This window comes from Podarcis raffonei, chromosome 17 (genome assembly GCF_027172205.1).
Source record: "Podarcis raffonei isolate rPodRaf1 chromosome 17, rPodRaf1.pri, whole genome shotgun sequence".
Classification (NCBI taxonomy): domain Eukaryota; kingdom Metazoa; phylum Chordata; class Lepidosauria; order Squamata; family Lacertidae; genus Podarcis; species Podarcis raffonei.
The window spans coordinates 7,565,445-7,582,060 of record NC_070618.1 but is presented as its reverse complement, the minus strand read 5'-3'; the positions used below and the strand labels follow the sequence as shown (position 1 = coordinate 7,582,060).

At 44.4% G+C, this 16,616-nt stretch overlaps 2 protein-coding genes across 7 annotated transcripts in view; both read left to right on the top strand.

Annotated features, from left to right (window-relative positions):
• PURG (purine rich element binding protein G) overlaps positions 1 to 16,616 on the top strand; it is a 164,344-nt gene that overhangs the window by 121,832 nt on the left and 25,896 nt on the right. The gene's annotated exons all lie outside the window — the stretch shown is intronic.
• Positions 1 to 16,616, top strand: part of TMOD1 (tropomodulin 1) — a 38,255-nt gene that overhangs the window by 9,243 nt on the left and 12,396 nt on the right. For 4 of the 6 annotated variants that reach the window (XM_053370420.1, XM_053370424.1, XM_053370418.1 and 1 more), the window contains exons 2-4: positions 4,276 to 4,449; positions 8,234 to 8,390; positions 15,180 to 15,299. In XM_053370420.1, coding sequence (XP_053226395.1) covers positions 4,330 to 4,449; positions 8,234 to 8,390; positions 15,180 to 15,299 — 397 coding nt within the window. In that variant the 5' untranslated portion in view covers positions 4,276 to 4,329. Of the gene's footprint in view, positions 1 to 506; positions 635 to 2,136; positions 2,214 to 4,275; positions 4,450 to 8,233; positions 8,391 to 15,179; positions 15,300 to 16,616 lie in introns of those variants that run through there. The other 2 variants (XM_053370422.1, XM_053370423.1) reach the window with 2 other exon arrangements.

Genomic DNA, 16,616 nt, shown 5'->3' with positions numbered 1-16,616 from the left:
GAGCAAAACGTTTGTCACCAGCTTGGCTGCAGGAGTTGCTGGAAGGAGGTGTGCAAGGCGCCATCCAACCATCTTAGTGGCTCCATTCCAAATTAGCCTTTTCTTCTCCCAAAGATATCCCGCAAGGCAGCAGAGGTTTAGTACAGTGGTGCCTCGCAAGACGAAATTAATTCGTTCCGCCAGTTTTGTTGTCTTGCGATTTTTTTCGTCTTGCGAAGCACGGTGTCGGAAAAGTTTTGGAAAAGCTTCAAAAATCACCAAAGTCTTCAAAAACCTCAAAAAAGGCTACCACACCGCGTGCTATGAGTTGCTCCTCGAAGTCAAGTCGCAACTGTATTAATGGTTTTAAGAAAAAGGAAACAAACTTGCAAGACGTTTCCGTCTTGCGAAGCAAGCCCATAGGGAAAATCGTCTTGCGAAGCAGCTCAAAAAAACCAAAACCCCTTTCGTCTTGCGAGTTTTCCGTCTTGCGAGGCATTCGTCTTGCGAGGTACCACTGTATTAAGGCTCAGAAATATCGGCCTTAACCAACATTTCAACATCGCGACATATCAGCAGCCAAACATTGTGATGTAGTGATAGATCACGATGTTGAAAAGCAGAGGGAGGAACAAGCTGGGCTGATGCAGGCAGGGTAGGTTTGATTTAAATCAAATCGATTTAAATCACGATTTAAATCACAAGTCAGTAAGCCTTGATTTAAATCATCTTTTTACAGAAAGACTCATTCCTGCTGGTATCATCTTAATATTTACAACCAGATGAAGGTTTCATTTTTGGAATAATAATTTTTCAGAGTAGTTTTTACACTTATATAAAAAATTGCTGATTTAGTTATACTATTAGAAATACATTGAAATTATTGTGCGGTTTAATAAGTTAACTTTATATTTGGACAGCTTTTCTGCTGTACTTTATTGGAAGGAGAAAAATAACCATTTCCTTCATAACAATTTAAACAATTTATTGAACTAAAACAATAACATTATAGCATATGTTTGTTAACTGATGTGGTTAAACATTTTTTTTAAAAAAAACAAAACCTTAGACTGAGTTTTAGCACACATGGAAAATTTAAAACAAATCCTTGTTTCCTGATGAATAGCCTTTGGACTATAATGTAACTGAAATACAAAACTATCTTTGGAAAGATTTTTCCTCCAAAAGCATTTTATTTTAAAAATCTGATTTAAATTAAAAAAACACCACCTGATTTAAATTAAAAAATCCGATTTAATTCAAAAAAATTGATTTTTTGATTTTTTTAAAAAACATTGATTTTTATCTACCCTGCCTCTTACAGAGTCACTTTTATCTGCATATAAAAAAATTAAGTCATGCCATGCTAAGGAAGATGTTTGGTTTTGATTGACCGTTAAAGAAATGAATTGGAATCAACTTTTCTGCAGTGTTTCCAATAATATTTTATACCAGGGGGTCTAAACTTAGGTCAGCGGTAGCTTTTCCCTGTTGCAAAATATTCAGCCTGGTTGCAACCAGTGAAATGTTATAAATTCTTTGGATTCTGCATTAATGTCTTTTAAAACAGATAATAAAAAATTCTTGGCATTTTTGGCAGTATTGTGTCCCCCTTCCGTCTGGTTTAGAAGCAGGATAGAAACGTTTTGAATAAATGAATGTTTAAGAATGTGAACAATTCAGCAATACAACCAAGCGCTCAAGTGATAGATGAGTGCTAAGTTAGATTAGTGATGATGACATTGGGTGGTATTATTATTATTATTATTATTTATTTATTATTATATTTTGAATTTATATACTGCCCTATACCCAGGGGTCTCAGGGTGGTTCACAGAATATAATCAAGATATAAAACCACAAAATACCTAAAAAATAGAAACAACAACCCAATAGCCGCCCTCCCCCCCCCAAAAAAAACACATTTTAAAAGGGCATAGGATGTAAATCGGATCAACCAAAGGCCTGGTTTAAAAGGAATATTTTTGCCTGGTGTCTAAAAGTGTATAATGAAGGCGCCAGGCAAACTTCCCTGGGGAGAGCATTCCACAGGCAGGGGCCACTGCAGAGAAGGCCCTGTTGTCGTGTTGCCACCCTCCAGACCTCTAAAGGAGGAGGCACATGAAGAAGGGCCTCAGAAGATGATCTCAGGGTCTGGGTAGGTTCATATGGAAAAAGGCAGTCCTTGAGGTATTGCGGTCCTGAACTGTTTATTAAGCTCATTTTTACTCCAGGTAGACCTTTTGAAATTACTGGATCGACCTTAGTCATGTTAATTTATTTCAATGGGTCTACTCTGAGTAACACTTAATTCAGGGGTCAGCAACCTTTTTCAACCGCGGGCCTGTCCACTGTCCCTCAGACCTTGGGGGGGGGGGCTGGACTAAATTTTGGAGGGGGGAAATAAATTCCTATGCCCCACAAATAACCCAGAGATGCATTTTAAATAAAAGCACACATTCTACTCAAGTAAAAACACGCAGATTCCCAGACCGTCCGCAAGCTGGATTTAGAAGGCAATTGGGCTGGATCCGGCCCCTGGGCCTTAGCTTGCCTACCCATGACTTAATTGAATACCACCAATTGAGTTTAGATGGCTTCTTCACGTGCCTCCTCTGCAAGAGGTCTAGAGAGTAGCAACATGAGAGCAGGCCTTTCCAGCACTGGCTTTCCACTTGTGCAATGTTCTCCCTAGAGAGCAGGGCTGGATTTAGGTTTGATGAGGCCCTAGCTGCTGAAGGTAATGGGGCCCTTTATATGGCCAGCTGTCCTTCATCAACAACAAACTGTCGCTGTTTTTTGTGTTGAATATATGCTATATAGTAATTTATGGACCTAATAGGTATCTGAAGCCATTTACACAGAACAAATAGGAGCCTACACAACACAAAACACTGTTGCTGTATGTAGGTTTTATTTTATTTGTTTTTTATCTTATACAGTATTTTGGAAATGTACATCCAGGTTTTTTTCCTTTAAACTTTTTTGGGGCCCCCAAGAGACTGGGGCCCTAAGCTACAGCTTGTTTAGCTTATACATTGATCCTGCACTGCTAGAGAGGCTTGTCTGGCACCTTCATTACAGATCTTAAAGCACCAGGCAAAAACATTTCTCTTCTCCCAGGCCTTTGGCTAATTGAAGCAATCTATGGCCTTTAATGGGATGCAGGTGGTGTTGTGGGTTAAACCACAGAGCCTAGGGCTTGCCGATCAGAAGGTTGGCGGTTCGAATCCCCGCGACGGGGTGAGCTCCCGTTGCTCGGTCCCTGCTCCTGCCAACCTAGCAGTTCGAAAGCACGTCAAAGTGCAAGTAGCTAAATAGGTACCGCTCCGGCGGGAAGGTAAATGGCGTTTCTGTGCGCTGCTCTGGTTCGCCAGAAGCGGCTTAGTCATGCTGGCCACATGACCCGGAAGCTGTATGCTGGCTCCCTCGGCCAATAAAGCGAGATGAGCGCCGCAACCCCAGAGTCACAGAAGCCATCCCAGGGTTTTATTTGATCCCAGAATATCCCGGTTTCCCTTTTTCCTCCCCTCCATCTCTTGGAGAACAATTAAAAGTGGTGTGTGTGGATAGGTGCAAAAACAGAGTCCTGTTTATACTGAAAACATAATACCTGCACAAAAAGAATTTTACAAGGTGGGTGTGAGGGTTCCCCTGTTTTTCTGCACTTAAAAAAGTGTTGTAGTCCTGTGGCTTACCAACAACACCATGTTTTCCTTGAGTACCCATGCAATCCACACTGTAGGACATAATTTCTGTGGGCATTCCAGGATGTGTGATGCAGCTGAAATGCAACGGAGACTCTCAGACTCTCATTTAAGTGCACAGAAAGTCATCCACATCCCTAAATTTCAGGAAACTTTGCCCATCCATCCCAGAGTCATTGGGGGTATCTTTGCCTCCCCCACAAATTGCCAAACGACAACAAACTCTACTGAAAATTGCAGCACAGGACTAATAACTGTAAGTTCATCAATCTATTGTTGATTCAATTCTTTAGTAGAGTTGAGCTCTGGCAACTGAACCAACTGCGAAACCAAAAATGGGCCAGATTCAGCTAAATAGTTATGCTAGCGGGAGTCAATGCAACGAGTCCTTCTCTCCCCACACTTCCCCCCAAATTGGCTCTGAGGAAGGGGGTCAGGAGAACCACTAGAACAATTCGGGACAGGGTGTGTGTGTGTGTGTGTGTGTGTGTAAGATGGTTCCATTGGCCACTCAAGGCTTGCAGTCATAGAACGAACATGGTAGCACAATGTTTAAATTCCATCTTATATTTTGTACTCTCTCTATTAGAAACATACAGCTTGTATATTAGAGAGAAGCTCTTGAGAGCAAGAATTCTCCAGGATGTCGTACCGAAAAGAACTAGAGAAATACCGAGATCTGGATGAAGATCAGATCCTTGGAGCACTGACAGAAGAAGAGATCAAGATGTTAGAGGATGAACTGGTGGACCTAGACCCTGATGTAAGTGATTTGAAAGGACAGGTCATGTGATACTTCTTGAATTGTGTGAAAACATCTACGTCGGGCACGCTAAACAATGAAATATAAATAAATAGGGGACCCTTCTGCTACTCTTTGCGGTGTTAGACCATCTTTGGATCTGCTTGGGCTTTCCTTCGCCCTCTTTCCCTCCCGACTCTCCTTGGAAATGAGCCAGGTTTGATACACAGTCTATTTTGGAATCTTACACCTTTGCTGTCTGCTTAAGTTGAAGCAGGCTCTTGCCTGCAAATGTCGGCGCCGTGCTCTGTTTGGTGGTGTCAGGAATACTAGAATTGCCCCCTTGGTTCAGATCATAGAGTCATAGAATCTTGTTTAGATTTTTGCTTGGCAGGCGCTCCTGGTAAAAAGATGCTTCTTTAATTCCTTTTGATGATCTACCGTCGCTACTGGGAAACTGAGACATGGTTTAAATGTTACGTGAACGAGCCTTGGGCTCCCCTTTCCCTCTTCCTCTCCAGTACACCTGCGAGGAGAAGATTGGAAGTACAGTACAGTCGTAACTTGATTGTCAAACAGAATCCGTTCCAGAAGTCCATTCAACTTCCGAAACTGTTCAACAACCAAGGAGTGGCTTCTGATTGGCTGCATGAGCCGCTTCTGATGTTTGGCTTCCAAAAAACTTTCGCAAACCGGAACACTCCCTTCCGGGTTTGCTGCATTCAGGAGCCAAAACAGACGAGTACCCAAAGCGTTTGACAACCAAGGTACGGCTGTAGTTTGTTCTGTGATGCTTCCCCAATGTGACCGTGTCATTGCCATCTGGAGAGGCACTGCACAAAAAAATAATCTGAAAAGTTTGTGCTATAAAAAAGTTGCAGGATTAAAGCAGGAAGCTTCAGGGCAAAGTTGTATGTCGACTCTGAAACATTTGGAGGTGCAGACAGTATTGAAAGAGGGATCGCATATAACTGACACAATGCCATTGTTGGCACAAAACATCAGAAATGCACAAGAAAAAGCACATCTGGAGGAGCTCTAAGGCTCTTTTGTATTGTGCTAAACCAGGGGTCAGCAAACTTTTTCAGCAGGGGGCCGGTCCACTGTCCCTCAGACCTTGTGGGGGGCCGGACTATATTTTGAAGGGGAAAAATGAACGAATTCCTATGCCCCACAAATAACCCGGAGATGCATTTTAAATAAAAGGACACATTCCACTCATATAAAAACAGGCTGATTCACGGACCGTCCACGGGCCGGATTTAGAAGGCAATTGGGCTGGATCCAGCCCCCGGGCCTTAGTTTGCCTACCCATGTGCTAAACTCTCTCTTAGAGACACCTTTCATACTAAGCTGCAAAGGTGTGCTGTTTTCTTTGGATAGGGGGAGTCTGTTGCTACTTTTGCGTGTTTCCACTCGCCTTCTTCCCCACATACAGTAAGAATATTTGCCAATATGTAAATACCACAATGGGACGCGGGTGACAATGGGACGCGGGTGGCGCTGTGGGTAAAAGCCTCAGCGCCTAGGGCTTGCCGATCGAAAGGTTGGCGGTTCGAATCCCCGCGGCGGGGTGCGCTCCCGTTGCTCGGTCCCAGCGCCTGCCAACCTAGCAGTTCGAAAGCACCTCCGGGTGCAAGTAGATAAATAGGGACCGCTTTCTAGCGGGAAGGTAAACGGCGTTTCCGTGTGCTGCGCTGGTGCTGGCTCGCCAGATGCAGCTTGTCACGCTGGCCACGTGACCCGGAAGTGTCTCCGGACAGCGCTGGCCCCTGGCCTCTTAAGTGAGATGGGCGCACAACCCCAGAGTCTGTCAAGACTGGCCCGTACGGGCAGGGGTACCTTTACCTTTACCTTACCTAAATACCACAAAAAATGTCCATTGTCTCCATGCTGTTTTCGCCGCAATTTGTGAAGAGGAACTAGCAGTTTTTGTGCCAGAGACAGCCATTTCTCGGGTAGGGTTGAAATGTAGACCTCCTACATTCGTGATGGGATAACCCAAAATTATGCACAGTGGGTGGAATTCAGCATTCCATTGATGTAAGTGTTTTGGCTTGTGAGATGGAACGATCCTCCCCCTCGCACACTTTTCAGAGAGTTCTCACCCCCAAGCCAGTGTTTGGGGGACCTGACAGAATGAGAGGGGGGACAGAGCCCCATTGCAGTCAGCAGAAGCGCATCTATAGGGGACAGAAGGGGCTTCAACCCCCTCAATATCTCTGGCCAGGTGGCTGAACTCCTCCAATATTGAGGGCCCCCCAAACAGATCATCCTTCCACCTGCAAACATGTCAGGAGTTCAGCCTACACTCGAGTAGGACCCTGGCAGAGACACATGCTCAACTGGCATGTTCCCTCCCTCCTGGTCGATCGTTCGGGAGCTTCAAAAGCTTTCTTCTGCCGGAACATCACAGCGAACGATGCCAACAGACATTGGCACACTTAGGGATCCGCAGAGTCTTCGCAGTTGCGTGACAGACCTCAGCAACTCAGCATTTTGGCTAATCTACTTTATTTACATACAAACACACACAGAGCACTGCAACATGGCTCCCTCTCTCTCTAGCATCAGACAGCAAAGAGAAAAAGAACAAAGGACAATAGTCCCACTTCACGGAACACAGTAACACAAACATCCTGTTTCCGTCGCTTCCCACTCTGTGGAGTCAAAACATATACCGGCATGTGATAGACAAAAATTCCATGACTGCAATCATGGAGCAGGAATTCTAACAAAATACGCCCTCCCTGTTGGCGTGCCGGGCAGGGGGCAGGATGCGTGGAGGATCACCTTCCAAGCTTCCCATTCCCCACCGCCGAACCCCAGATTGCGCATTATGTGCATATGACGTCAACGCGATGCCAGGCCCCCCTGGCTGACAGGACCGATTAATTGAATCCCAGCCAGAGAGGGGAATGAATTGTGGATTTGTTTTATTTTTCAAGCTACTTCTCTCTCTTTTTTAAAAAATAAATCTTTAATGTTTTAAAATACAATCATATAACAAAGGTAAGTATAACAAAGTTAAGCACAAAGTAAAAAAAAAGAGGAAAAAAAGATTCGTCACATCAAAAAAGGCAAAGAAGGGTTTGAAAGTAACGAGAAAAAAGAAACGGCAATAAAAAGAACCAAATGTTTATACAACATCATGTCTTATCCAATAAGTTTTCTGTTCTCAATGCAATGTAGCTAGAAGTCCTGTGAGGACTAGGCTCCTTCAGGGATATTCCAGGAGCCTTCCCTCAGTGTGAGATCTTGGAAGTCTTCCCCTTGTGAAATCTAAGGGGAAGTGTGTTGGCAACATGCCAACCACTGGCTTCCTAACAAGTAAACCTCCCCCTGTTCCAGTCAGCAGGTGCAAAAAGGTGTATTTGCCACGCAGACACTTATTCCAGTTCCTCTGTACTGAGAGGTCAGAACAGTGGCAACAGATTTACTCACAGACATTTATTTTTATGTTTTTGGGAGCCATGGTATGGCTCCCTGGCTGAAACTGCCTGGCATTCATGGTGGGAGATGCAAAACCAGTAAAGATGGGGGGAAATGGAGTGATATGTTCTGGAAAAGGGTCATGGCTGGCTGTTTGGAACCCTGGAGAGGATCACTCCACGCTGCGACATTTTGTTGCAGATTCCACTTACCTCTTGAAAAAGAACTTACCTGGTCGTCTTCCCTACACACTGTGGATACAGTCAGATGGGCACAGTCAGTGTGTGGTGTTTCAGTGGTATCTTCTATTTAAGAATATGGGCTGAAAAGTGATGGTGATGATGCGTTTTCCCTCCCCTTCTCCGAAATCTAGAATGCATTATTGCCTGCAGGAATGAGACAGAGAGATCAAACGAAGAAAACACCCACTGGCCCCTTTAAAAGAGATGACCTACTCGCCCATCTGGAGAAGCAGGCAAATGAGATTAAAGACCGAGAAGATCTGGTTCCTTTTACAGGGGAGAAAAGAGGTATGAGATAGTCAAGTAACTATGCCCGGGTGTTTCTCAAGTTTGGGGTATGTGTTCTCTGGATTTTCAGTTAGCCCCACTGAATGAATCAAGGTGATGTTGAAGGTTAAATCTCCTTTTTCATATACCATTCATTTCAGTAATGGTTGCTCAGGCCAACTTCCCATTGACTTGGCCTGGTTCACACATCACATTAAACCATTGTTAAAGCAAACCATGGTTTAATGTGAGTGTGCAGCCTGCTGGGGCACACTACTCAAAAGTTCTTGCAGCGCTCCTCCCCTGCTCCTGCCATACTGTGGACAAAATATAGCAGAGTGCAGCATGCCATGTTATCCAGATGTTGGCTTCTGGTTTCTTTCCACCCAATAAACCCTGAGTGCTAAGCCAAGGACAAACCTTGGTTGCCACTAACGGCACGACAAGCCAGACTCTTGACTTGCTCACATGCTGCTCATTAAATCGTAAGTGTGTTTTAGGCCACTGTGTCATGAGAGATGCATGTAGATTGATGTTCGTATTGGGTTTAGGAATGCAGAAAATTCATAACCTGTCTCCAAGATTATATCCACTAGTGGCCAAAACTGTGGAAACCTTTTGGGGGAAATGTATTTCCGAGGTTTGATGGCTCATAACACTCTTTCTTTTTGGAGTAATACCATAAAATTATATATCAGTGGGAAGATAATTTAATGGAGAATGTAATGCAACAAAGTTTGTTCAATTATCTGCATTCTATTAAAAGGTATAGCCAAATAACCAGAAAAAGGAAGCACAACTTGCTTAGGTTGATATGCAGTAGCTTTCCTTCATTTGAATGTAGCCAGTGCTTTTTTTCTGGGGGGACGCAGCGGTACGCATACCCCTAAACTTTTTGAGAATCTAAGTTTGGCCTCATTGAGGGGCAGTATTTCAATATGACTAGGAAAATGAGAGTACCTCTAAACATTTTTTTAGAAAAAAAGCACTGGATGTAGCCATTCTTCTGCTTGCACTCGGCGAGAGAGAGAGAGAAAGCCATGAGGCAGAGGGCTGATTTAGATGTTGTTCTCTCCATGTGGGGACTGTCAAAAGCCCTTCCCTACGGTGTTGGTCTGTGTGGGGCGAGTCGCATTTCAAAGGGCATTGCCCTGTTTGGCACATCACTGGCAACACCACCGCTGGCATTTCCGCTTCACAAACGATTGGCCAATCACTTGCTGCACTTGCTGCAGATCGCTGCTTCTAGGAAGGGATTATAAAATGTACATGGCCCCACAGTAGTCGGAGTCATGGGGGTGCAGGTGGCGCTGTGGTCTAAACCACAGAGCCTCTTGGGCTTGCCGATCAGAAGGTCGGCGGTTCGAATCCGAGCGACAGGGTGAGCTCCCGTTGCTCTGTCCCAGCTCCTGCCAACCTAGCAGTTCGATAGCACGCCAGTGCAAGCAGATAAATAGGTACCGCTTCGGCGGGAAGGGAAACAGTGTTTCCGTGTGCTCTGGTTTCTCTCATGTTGTGCCAGAAGCAGTTTAGTCACACTGGCCACATGACCCGGAAATCTGTCTGTGGACAAACGCCAGCTCCCTCGGCCTGAAAGCGAGATGAGCACCACACCCCATAGTTGCCTTTGACTGGACTTAACCATCCAGGGGTCCTTTACCTTTTTTTCCCTTTAGTCGGAGTCCCTACTCCTGTGAAAAGGCAGCATCCCATAAATGTTGAGTATGAATTACAGGATAAGCTGAATTACATGTCCATGTTATGGCTGAGTCCAGGGAAGGCACAGCTTCCTTCATGGAAGGAATCTCCTTGGCTATTGTGGTAAATGGGATGGTGGAGAGGATGAAACTTGTGTCTGATCCAGCAATGCTCTTATGTTTTAATTAGACATGCATGGTAGCAAAATTCCATATTTCAAGCTTCCCTGAACTCTGGACTAGGTGGGCTTTTGTTTTGATCCAGAAAGGCAACTCTTCTGTTACAGTAGTACCTCGGGTTAAGAACTTGATTCGTTCCAGAGGTCCGTTCTTAACCTGAAACTGTTCTTAACCTGAGGTACCACTTTAGCTAATGGGGCCTGCCGCTGCGTCGCTGCTGCACAATTTCTGTTCTCATCCTGAAGCAAAGTTCTTAACCTGAAGCACTATTTCTGGGTTAGCGGAGTCTGTAACCTGAAGCATATGTAACCTGAAGTGTCTGTAACCCGAGGTACCACTGTATGTGGTTGCCAAACACACATTGTTGGCCCCATCAGCACTTTTATTTTGGAATATAAAGTGACACACATTGAACGTTACTGTAAACCCAGCATACTTTCCTCAATTTCAAACCCACTCCATAATCCCTCCTCCCCTCCTTCATTTCCCCTTGGAAGCCCAGCCAGCCTGTCACCTGCCACTTGGGAGCACTAAACCCAGGTAAACGTTGGAAATCCGATAACCAATGAAACAACAGGAATACACATATCGAAAGAAAAGGGGGGGAACACTCTGAACAACACAAAACCACAAAATCAGTCTTTGGAAATTTTCTTAGCAATATATCTAAGATCAATAAGAGACCAGGGAGTGGAGGGGAGTGATTATATTGGTGGCATTCTTCCCCCCCCCCCAAGTTACATTTTAAGTCAAAATTCCTATTTGATGTTCTCTGCACCCTGATGTTTGTGAGCATGCAGATCTTTGCCTCTGTAAAAGTCCACCCTTTCTCTTCTTCAGTATATGCTTTTAAAAATCTAAAGTGTCTAGAGAGGGCAGTGCCATAAAGGATTTCAAAATTTATTTTCTGCTTGAGAGGCAACCAGGGAGCAGTTGGTTCTTTTGTGAGGCCTAAATTTAGCCACGCTCAGCCTTCGAGCGGCTTTCGGGATAGCGTGGTCTTTGTTCTCCTCTCCATTCTGCGTCGCAGGGGCAGCAAGGACAAAAATAGCCCCAGTGTCACATTCCATGCCTGGAGCAAAGAGTATGCTATCTCATTTACAGGCATCTCCCAGATTGTTTTCTTTAAAAGTGCCTGTTTTTTCTTTCTTTCTTCAGGCTGCTCGTGTTTTCACTATTTCAATTTTGGTGTGAATCTTTCAAAATCCAGCTTCTATAGAACGTTTATTGAACTCCCCCCCCCCCGTTTAGTGGAAAAATAACTAAACAGGTATTAAAAATAGATAAACTTTACCCCTCTAACCAACACCACCTTGTAATCTATGTATTTTCCCTTACAATTTACTGTATTTTTCGCTCTATAAGATGCACCAGACCATAAGACGCACCTAGTTTTTGGAGGAAGAAAACAAGAAAAAAAATATTCTGAATCTCAGAAGCCAGAACAGCAAGAGGGATCGCTGCGCAGTGAAAGCAGCAATCCCTCTTGCTGTTCTGGCTTCTGGGATAGCTGCACAGCCTGCATTCGCTCCATAAGACGCACACACATTTCCCCTTACTTTTTAGGAGGGGAAAAGTGAGTCTTATAGAGCAAAAAATACGGTAGTGGTTGATTGTTCTATACTATTTTCAACCCTTTGTCCCTGCTCCTGTGTGTGTGTTTGTGTGTGTGTTTACTTTGAAGATTTTGCTGAAAGGACATCTGTAGGAGGTCACTGGTTGCACCCAGAGCTGCTGAAGCTCATTTGACATAAGTAGGAAACCGAGCCTTTGGTATAATGGGCCCCCTCTTGTGGAATGCTCTTCCGATAGCGATTAAGCAGGCGCCTTCTGAACGAACTTTCAAACAATTGCTGAAAACTATTCTGTGCTGCCAGGCTTATGCAGACAATTAAGAAAAACATTATTTGTAAAAGTCAGCTGCTGACCTTTTAATTTTTTAATAATTTGTTTGTCATTTTAAAAATTGTATTGTTGTTGGTTTTTTAAAAAATACGAAATTGCAGTGTACAATTATTTTTATAAATAAAATAGATATACAAGATTACATATCTCCTATCTATCTAATATCAGAGTGCCATCGTTACTACTAAAAGCCCTACTAAACAGTACAGTGGTGCCTTGGTTTTTGAACGCCTCTGTTGACAAACGTTTCAGAACTCGAATGCCATAAACCCGAAAGCAAATGCTTCCATTTTCAAACATGCCTTGGAAGTCGAACGGCTTCCGCTGAGTGTATATGTTATCTTTCTCAATTTTCTCTATTAAATTTGCAGAACGCCCTTTGCGCCTTGGTTTTTGAACATTTCGGAACTCAAATGCTCTTCCGGAATGGATTATGTTCGAAAACTGAGGTACCACTGTATTGACTAACCCACTTTCTTTAACATTAAATTGGAGTTGTTATCAAACAACTGCTCTGGTCAGACCTCACCTGGAGTACTGTGTCCAGTTCTGGGCACCACAGTTCAAGAAGGACACTGACAAACTGGAACGTGTCCAGAGGAGGGCAACCAAAATGGTCAAAGGCCTGGAAACAATGCCTTATGAGGAACGGCTAAGGGAGCTGGGCATGTTTAGCCTGGAGAAGAGGAGGTTAAGGGGTGATATGATAGCCATGTTCAAATATATAAAAGGATGTCACATAGAGGAGGGAGAAAGGTTGTTTTCTGCTGCTCCAGAGAAGCGGACACGGAGCAATGGATCCAAACTACAAGAAAGAAGATTCCACCTAAACATTAGGAAGAACTTCCTGACAGTAAGAGCTGTTCGGCAGTGGAATTTGCTGCCAAGGAGTGTGGTGGAGTCTCCTTCTTTGGAGGTCTTTAAGCAGAGGCTTGACAACCATATGTCAGGAGTGCTCTGATGGTATTTCCTGCTTGGCAGGGGGTTGGACTCGATGGCCCTTGTGGTCTCTTCCAACTCTATGATTCTATGATTCAAACATCTCTTTCTTCCTTTTTTCCAAATGACTTAATTGGGATTTAGTCGTCCCCAGTTTCAGATACTTTTTGCAAGTGTAGGAGGTTTAAAGTTTTGAAAGTGAGGCGAGAAAAGCCATGGGCTGTTAACATAATAAGCAAAAATAAGATCATTTTGGTGTGAGGTAAGGATATACATATCAAGAGTAATGAAAAGAAATTGTTATTTAGGGGATTTGAATTTAATTCTAAATTACATACCGGAAACATGGGAGATTAAAAGGGATAAAAAAAAATGGATGTACCGTGCCATATTAGAAGCAAAAAAACTTGTTTTGATGAATTGGAAGAGCCGCAAAAAGATCCCATTGAGCACGTGGATTGACAATATGGACAGACTAGTTACATACGAACGAATTGCATTTCAACGCAAATTAAGAATGGATAAATATTAAGAGATCTGGAAGGAACACTTAAGCGATAAGGCGGAAAGTGGTGGGAAGTAGGGGGAGGAGAGGTGGGGAAATATTGTTAAAAAGGTGTAGTTATAGGTATATCAGTACTCACATCTGAATTGTTAAATTGTGTTATTAGTGTGATTGTGTTTTTTGTGGTTGCTGTGTTTGTATTGAAAAAAATGATTAAATAAATTTTTAAAAAACATAATAAGCAAAACGGGAACAGGGTAAAACCAGGGTTCTGGAGTTTGAGTGAAGATCAGACGAAACACAAAGTGCCCCTCGCTTGTGGGGTGAGCAGGGAAAGAAAGGCTGAGCGATGTGCTCAGATTATTTGGCAGATGAAGGTGGTTGGGCGGCAGTGCCAGGACCTACCCTGCCGGCCTTCACACAACAAAAGCCCCCTTAACTAGCCTGCCTTGTGCCCCATAAGCTAGCCTGCTCTCTGGTGGAAGAGCCTCTTGCCAGTTTTGAAGTAAGATTCAGCTCTCAGCCTAGTCAGGCTCCGTACACGAAATGGTCAGGAGCCAGGGAGCGCCGCCGTCCTATCCGTTGCCTCAGGCACCAAAATGTCTTGAGACATCCCTGGGGGATGAGCCTGGCTCCTTCTCAGCTTTGCAACTGAAACCAGAGACGTGCATACCAGCAAATCCAATGCTGGCACAGCTGTCAGACTTTGCCTCCTCGCGGCGTTGAGTACCTTAATTTTTTTAAGCACCACATAAAGTTTGTGAGTTTGTTCAGCTTACAGATTTTTCAGCGCAAAACTGCTCCAGAAGGTAAGAGAGGTTCCTTAATGCCTAGGAGGTGGGCAGCCAGTCATGCACGACAGACTTTTCCGCTTCAGCCTTGAGGAAAGGTATTTTTGGAGAATTGGGCTGAATGCAAGGAGGGTGTTTCCAGAGTAGACCTTCCGCTCTGAAAATAGGTAAAAAGTCAAGGAGCCCTGGATGGTTAAGACCAGTCAAAGGCAACTATGGGGTTGCGGCACTCATCTCGCTTTCAGGCCAAGGGAGCCAGCGTTTGTCCACAGACAGCTTTTTGGGTCATGTGGGCAGCATGACTAAACCGCTTCTGGTGCAACGGGATACCGTGATGGAAGTCAGAGCGCACAGAAACGCCATTTACCTTCCCGCCACAGTGGTACTTATTTATCTACTTGCACTGGCGTGCTTTCAAAGTGCTTGGTTGGCAGGAGCAGGGACTGAGCAACAGGAGCTCACCCGGTCATGGGGATTCGAACTGCCGACCTTCTGATCAGCAAGCCCAAGAGGCTCAGTGGCTTAGACCACAGCACCCTCTGAAAATACTGCACTGCTTGCTACCCTTTGCTATCCACTGATTATATATCCTGTCTTTTTATGTACTTTTGCTTAATCAAAACATACATGCATCCATGTCAGTAGGATCAAATTTGAACCTTTGGGTTGGGACACAGTAGCTGTTGTTCCTGGTCCTACACATTCTGTTTACTAGGGTTTTGTGGCAAGGAAACTCAAATCCCTGTCGTTAAAGCAATTGCCACGAGGCTGATCGCCCTTTTTGTATTTACAGGAAAAATTTGGGTCCCCAAGCAGAAAGCTATAGATCCTGTTTTGGAAAGCGTAACTCTGGAGCCAGAACTGGAGGAAGCACTAGCAAACGCCTCAGATGCTGAGCTCTGTGATATCGCTGGTAAGACACGAGACTGCCTACATTTGACTTTCTTTGTAATTATCCTTATCGGTTTGGAAGCCACCTCACTACGTTCAGTCTGTATGTGCTGTTTCATCCTCTAGTTTTGAGTTTTTTGTGGGGACTGTTATGTAAGTTTGCAGCAAAAGCTCCTCTGGACAGCACTGAACAGCTAATTCATGCGATCTCACAGGTTATCTCTTCCCATCCACAGAGCAATTTTGAACCTGTTTTTTAAATACAAGGTGTGACCGGAAAGTTCAGTGAATGGTCACAGAAATCGGACAGCGAGAAATATTCAAACATACATACTTTACAGGCCTTCAGAGTAGGCCCCCTCTGATACAATGGACCATTGACAACGTACATAGAAACGTTGGTAATTCCTGGAGAAGTCCTTTTTCGTACTGCTTTCAGTTCCCTCATCACAGCAGCTGCTTGGACGTGTGAAATGTTGGAAAATCTGTGCCCTTTCACTGCATATTTCAGTTTGGGGATGGGAATCCGGTGGGGCCATTGGTTTACAGCAGGGGTTTGAGGGAAGTCACAGCTCAGAGACAGGAGAACAGAAGAATTGGGAAGTGTTAGAAGAAGGGGGGGACTGTGGCAGGGCAGCCAGCTGACACTTTGTCACTGGAGGGTATTTCTGATTCCCTTTCCCCCAGAACTCGGCGTTCAGGAACAATGGAATCAGAGACATTTGACCCTGGGTGGCCACCGTAAGGGAAAACGATTCTGCTAGGAAGGAGGGAGGTGGAGCCCCGTTTGGAGCAACACCATTGTTAAGCCTTGTTGCGTTCTTTTGTCTCTCGCTATTAGAATTGAATAAAACTCATTAAACAGGACTCTACCTTGTTTTCTCTGCTCTTGCTGCAGCCGGGGGAGGAATAGCTTTCCCGAAACCTTGACAAGTTTGGACCTAAGCTGAGGCTCTAATGCAGTCTACCCTCTAACCCCGTTTGCCCTCCAGATGTTGATGGACTACAACACCCAGTTTCTCTGACCCATTGGCCTTCCTCGCTGGAGCTCATGGGAACTGGAGCCCAGCAGTATCTGAAAATCACTTGCCTAGCGCAGACTGTCTTGGCTTATTTCCCAAGAGTTCGTATTAACACCCGACTCACTCGTTTTGACTAAAATCCTCTTTCCCCCTCCGTTCATCTCATATTCATGCTCATTTACTGAATCCAACCCGTTCCTTCCTCCTTAAACTGTGTCTTGTTTTTTCCAGCTTGCTGTCTGTTCCTTCCCATATTCCCATGACATCATCCATCTCACTAGAAGCCGCAGAGGGACTGTAAGAGAACCTTGCTGGTG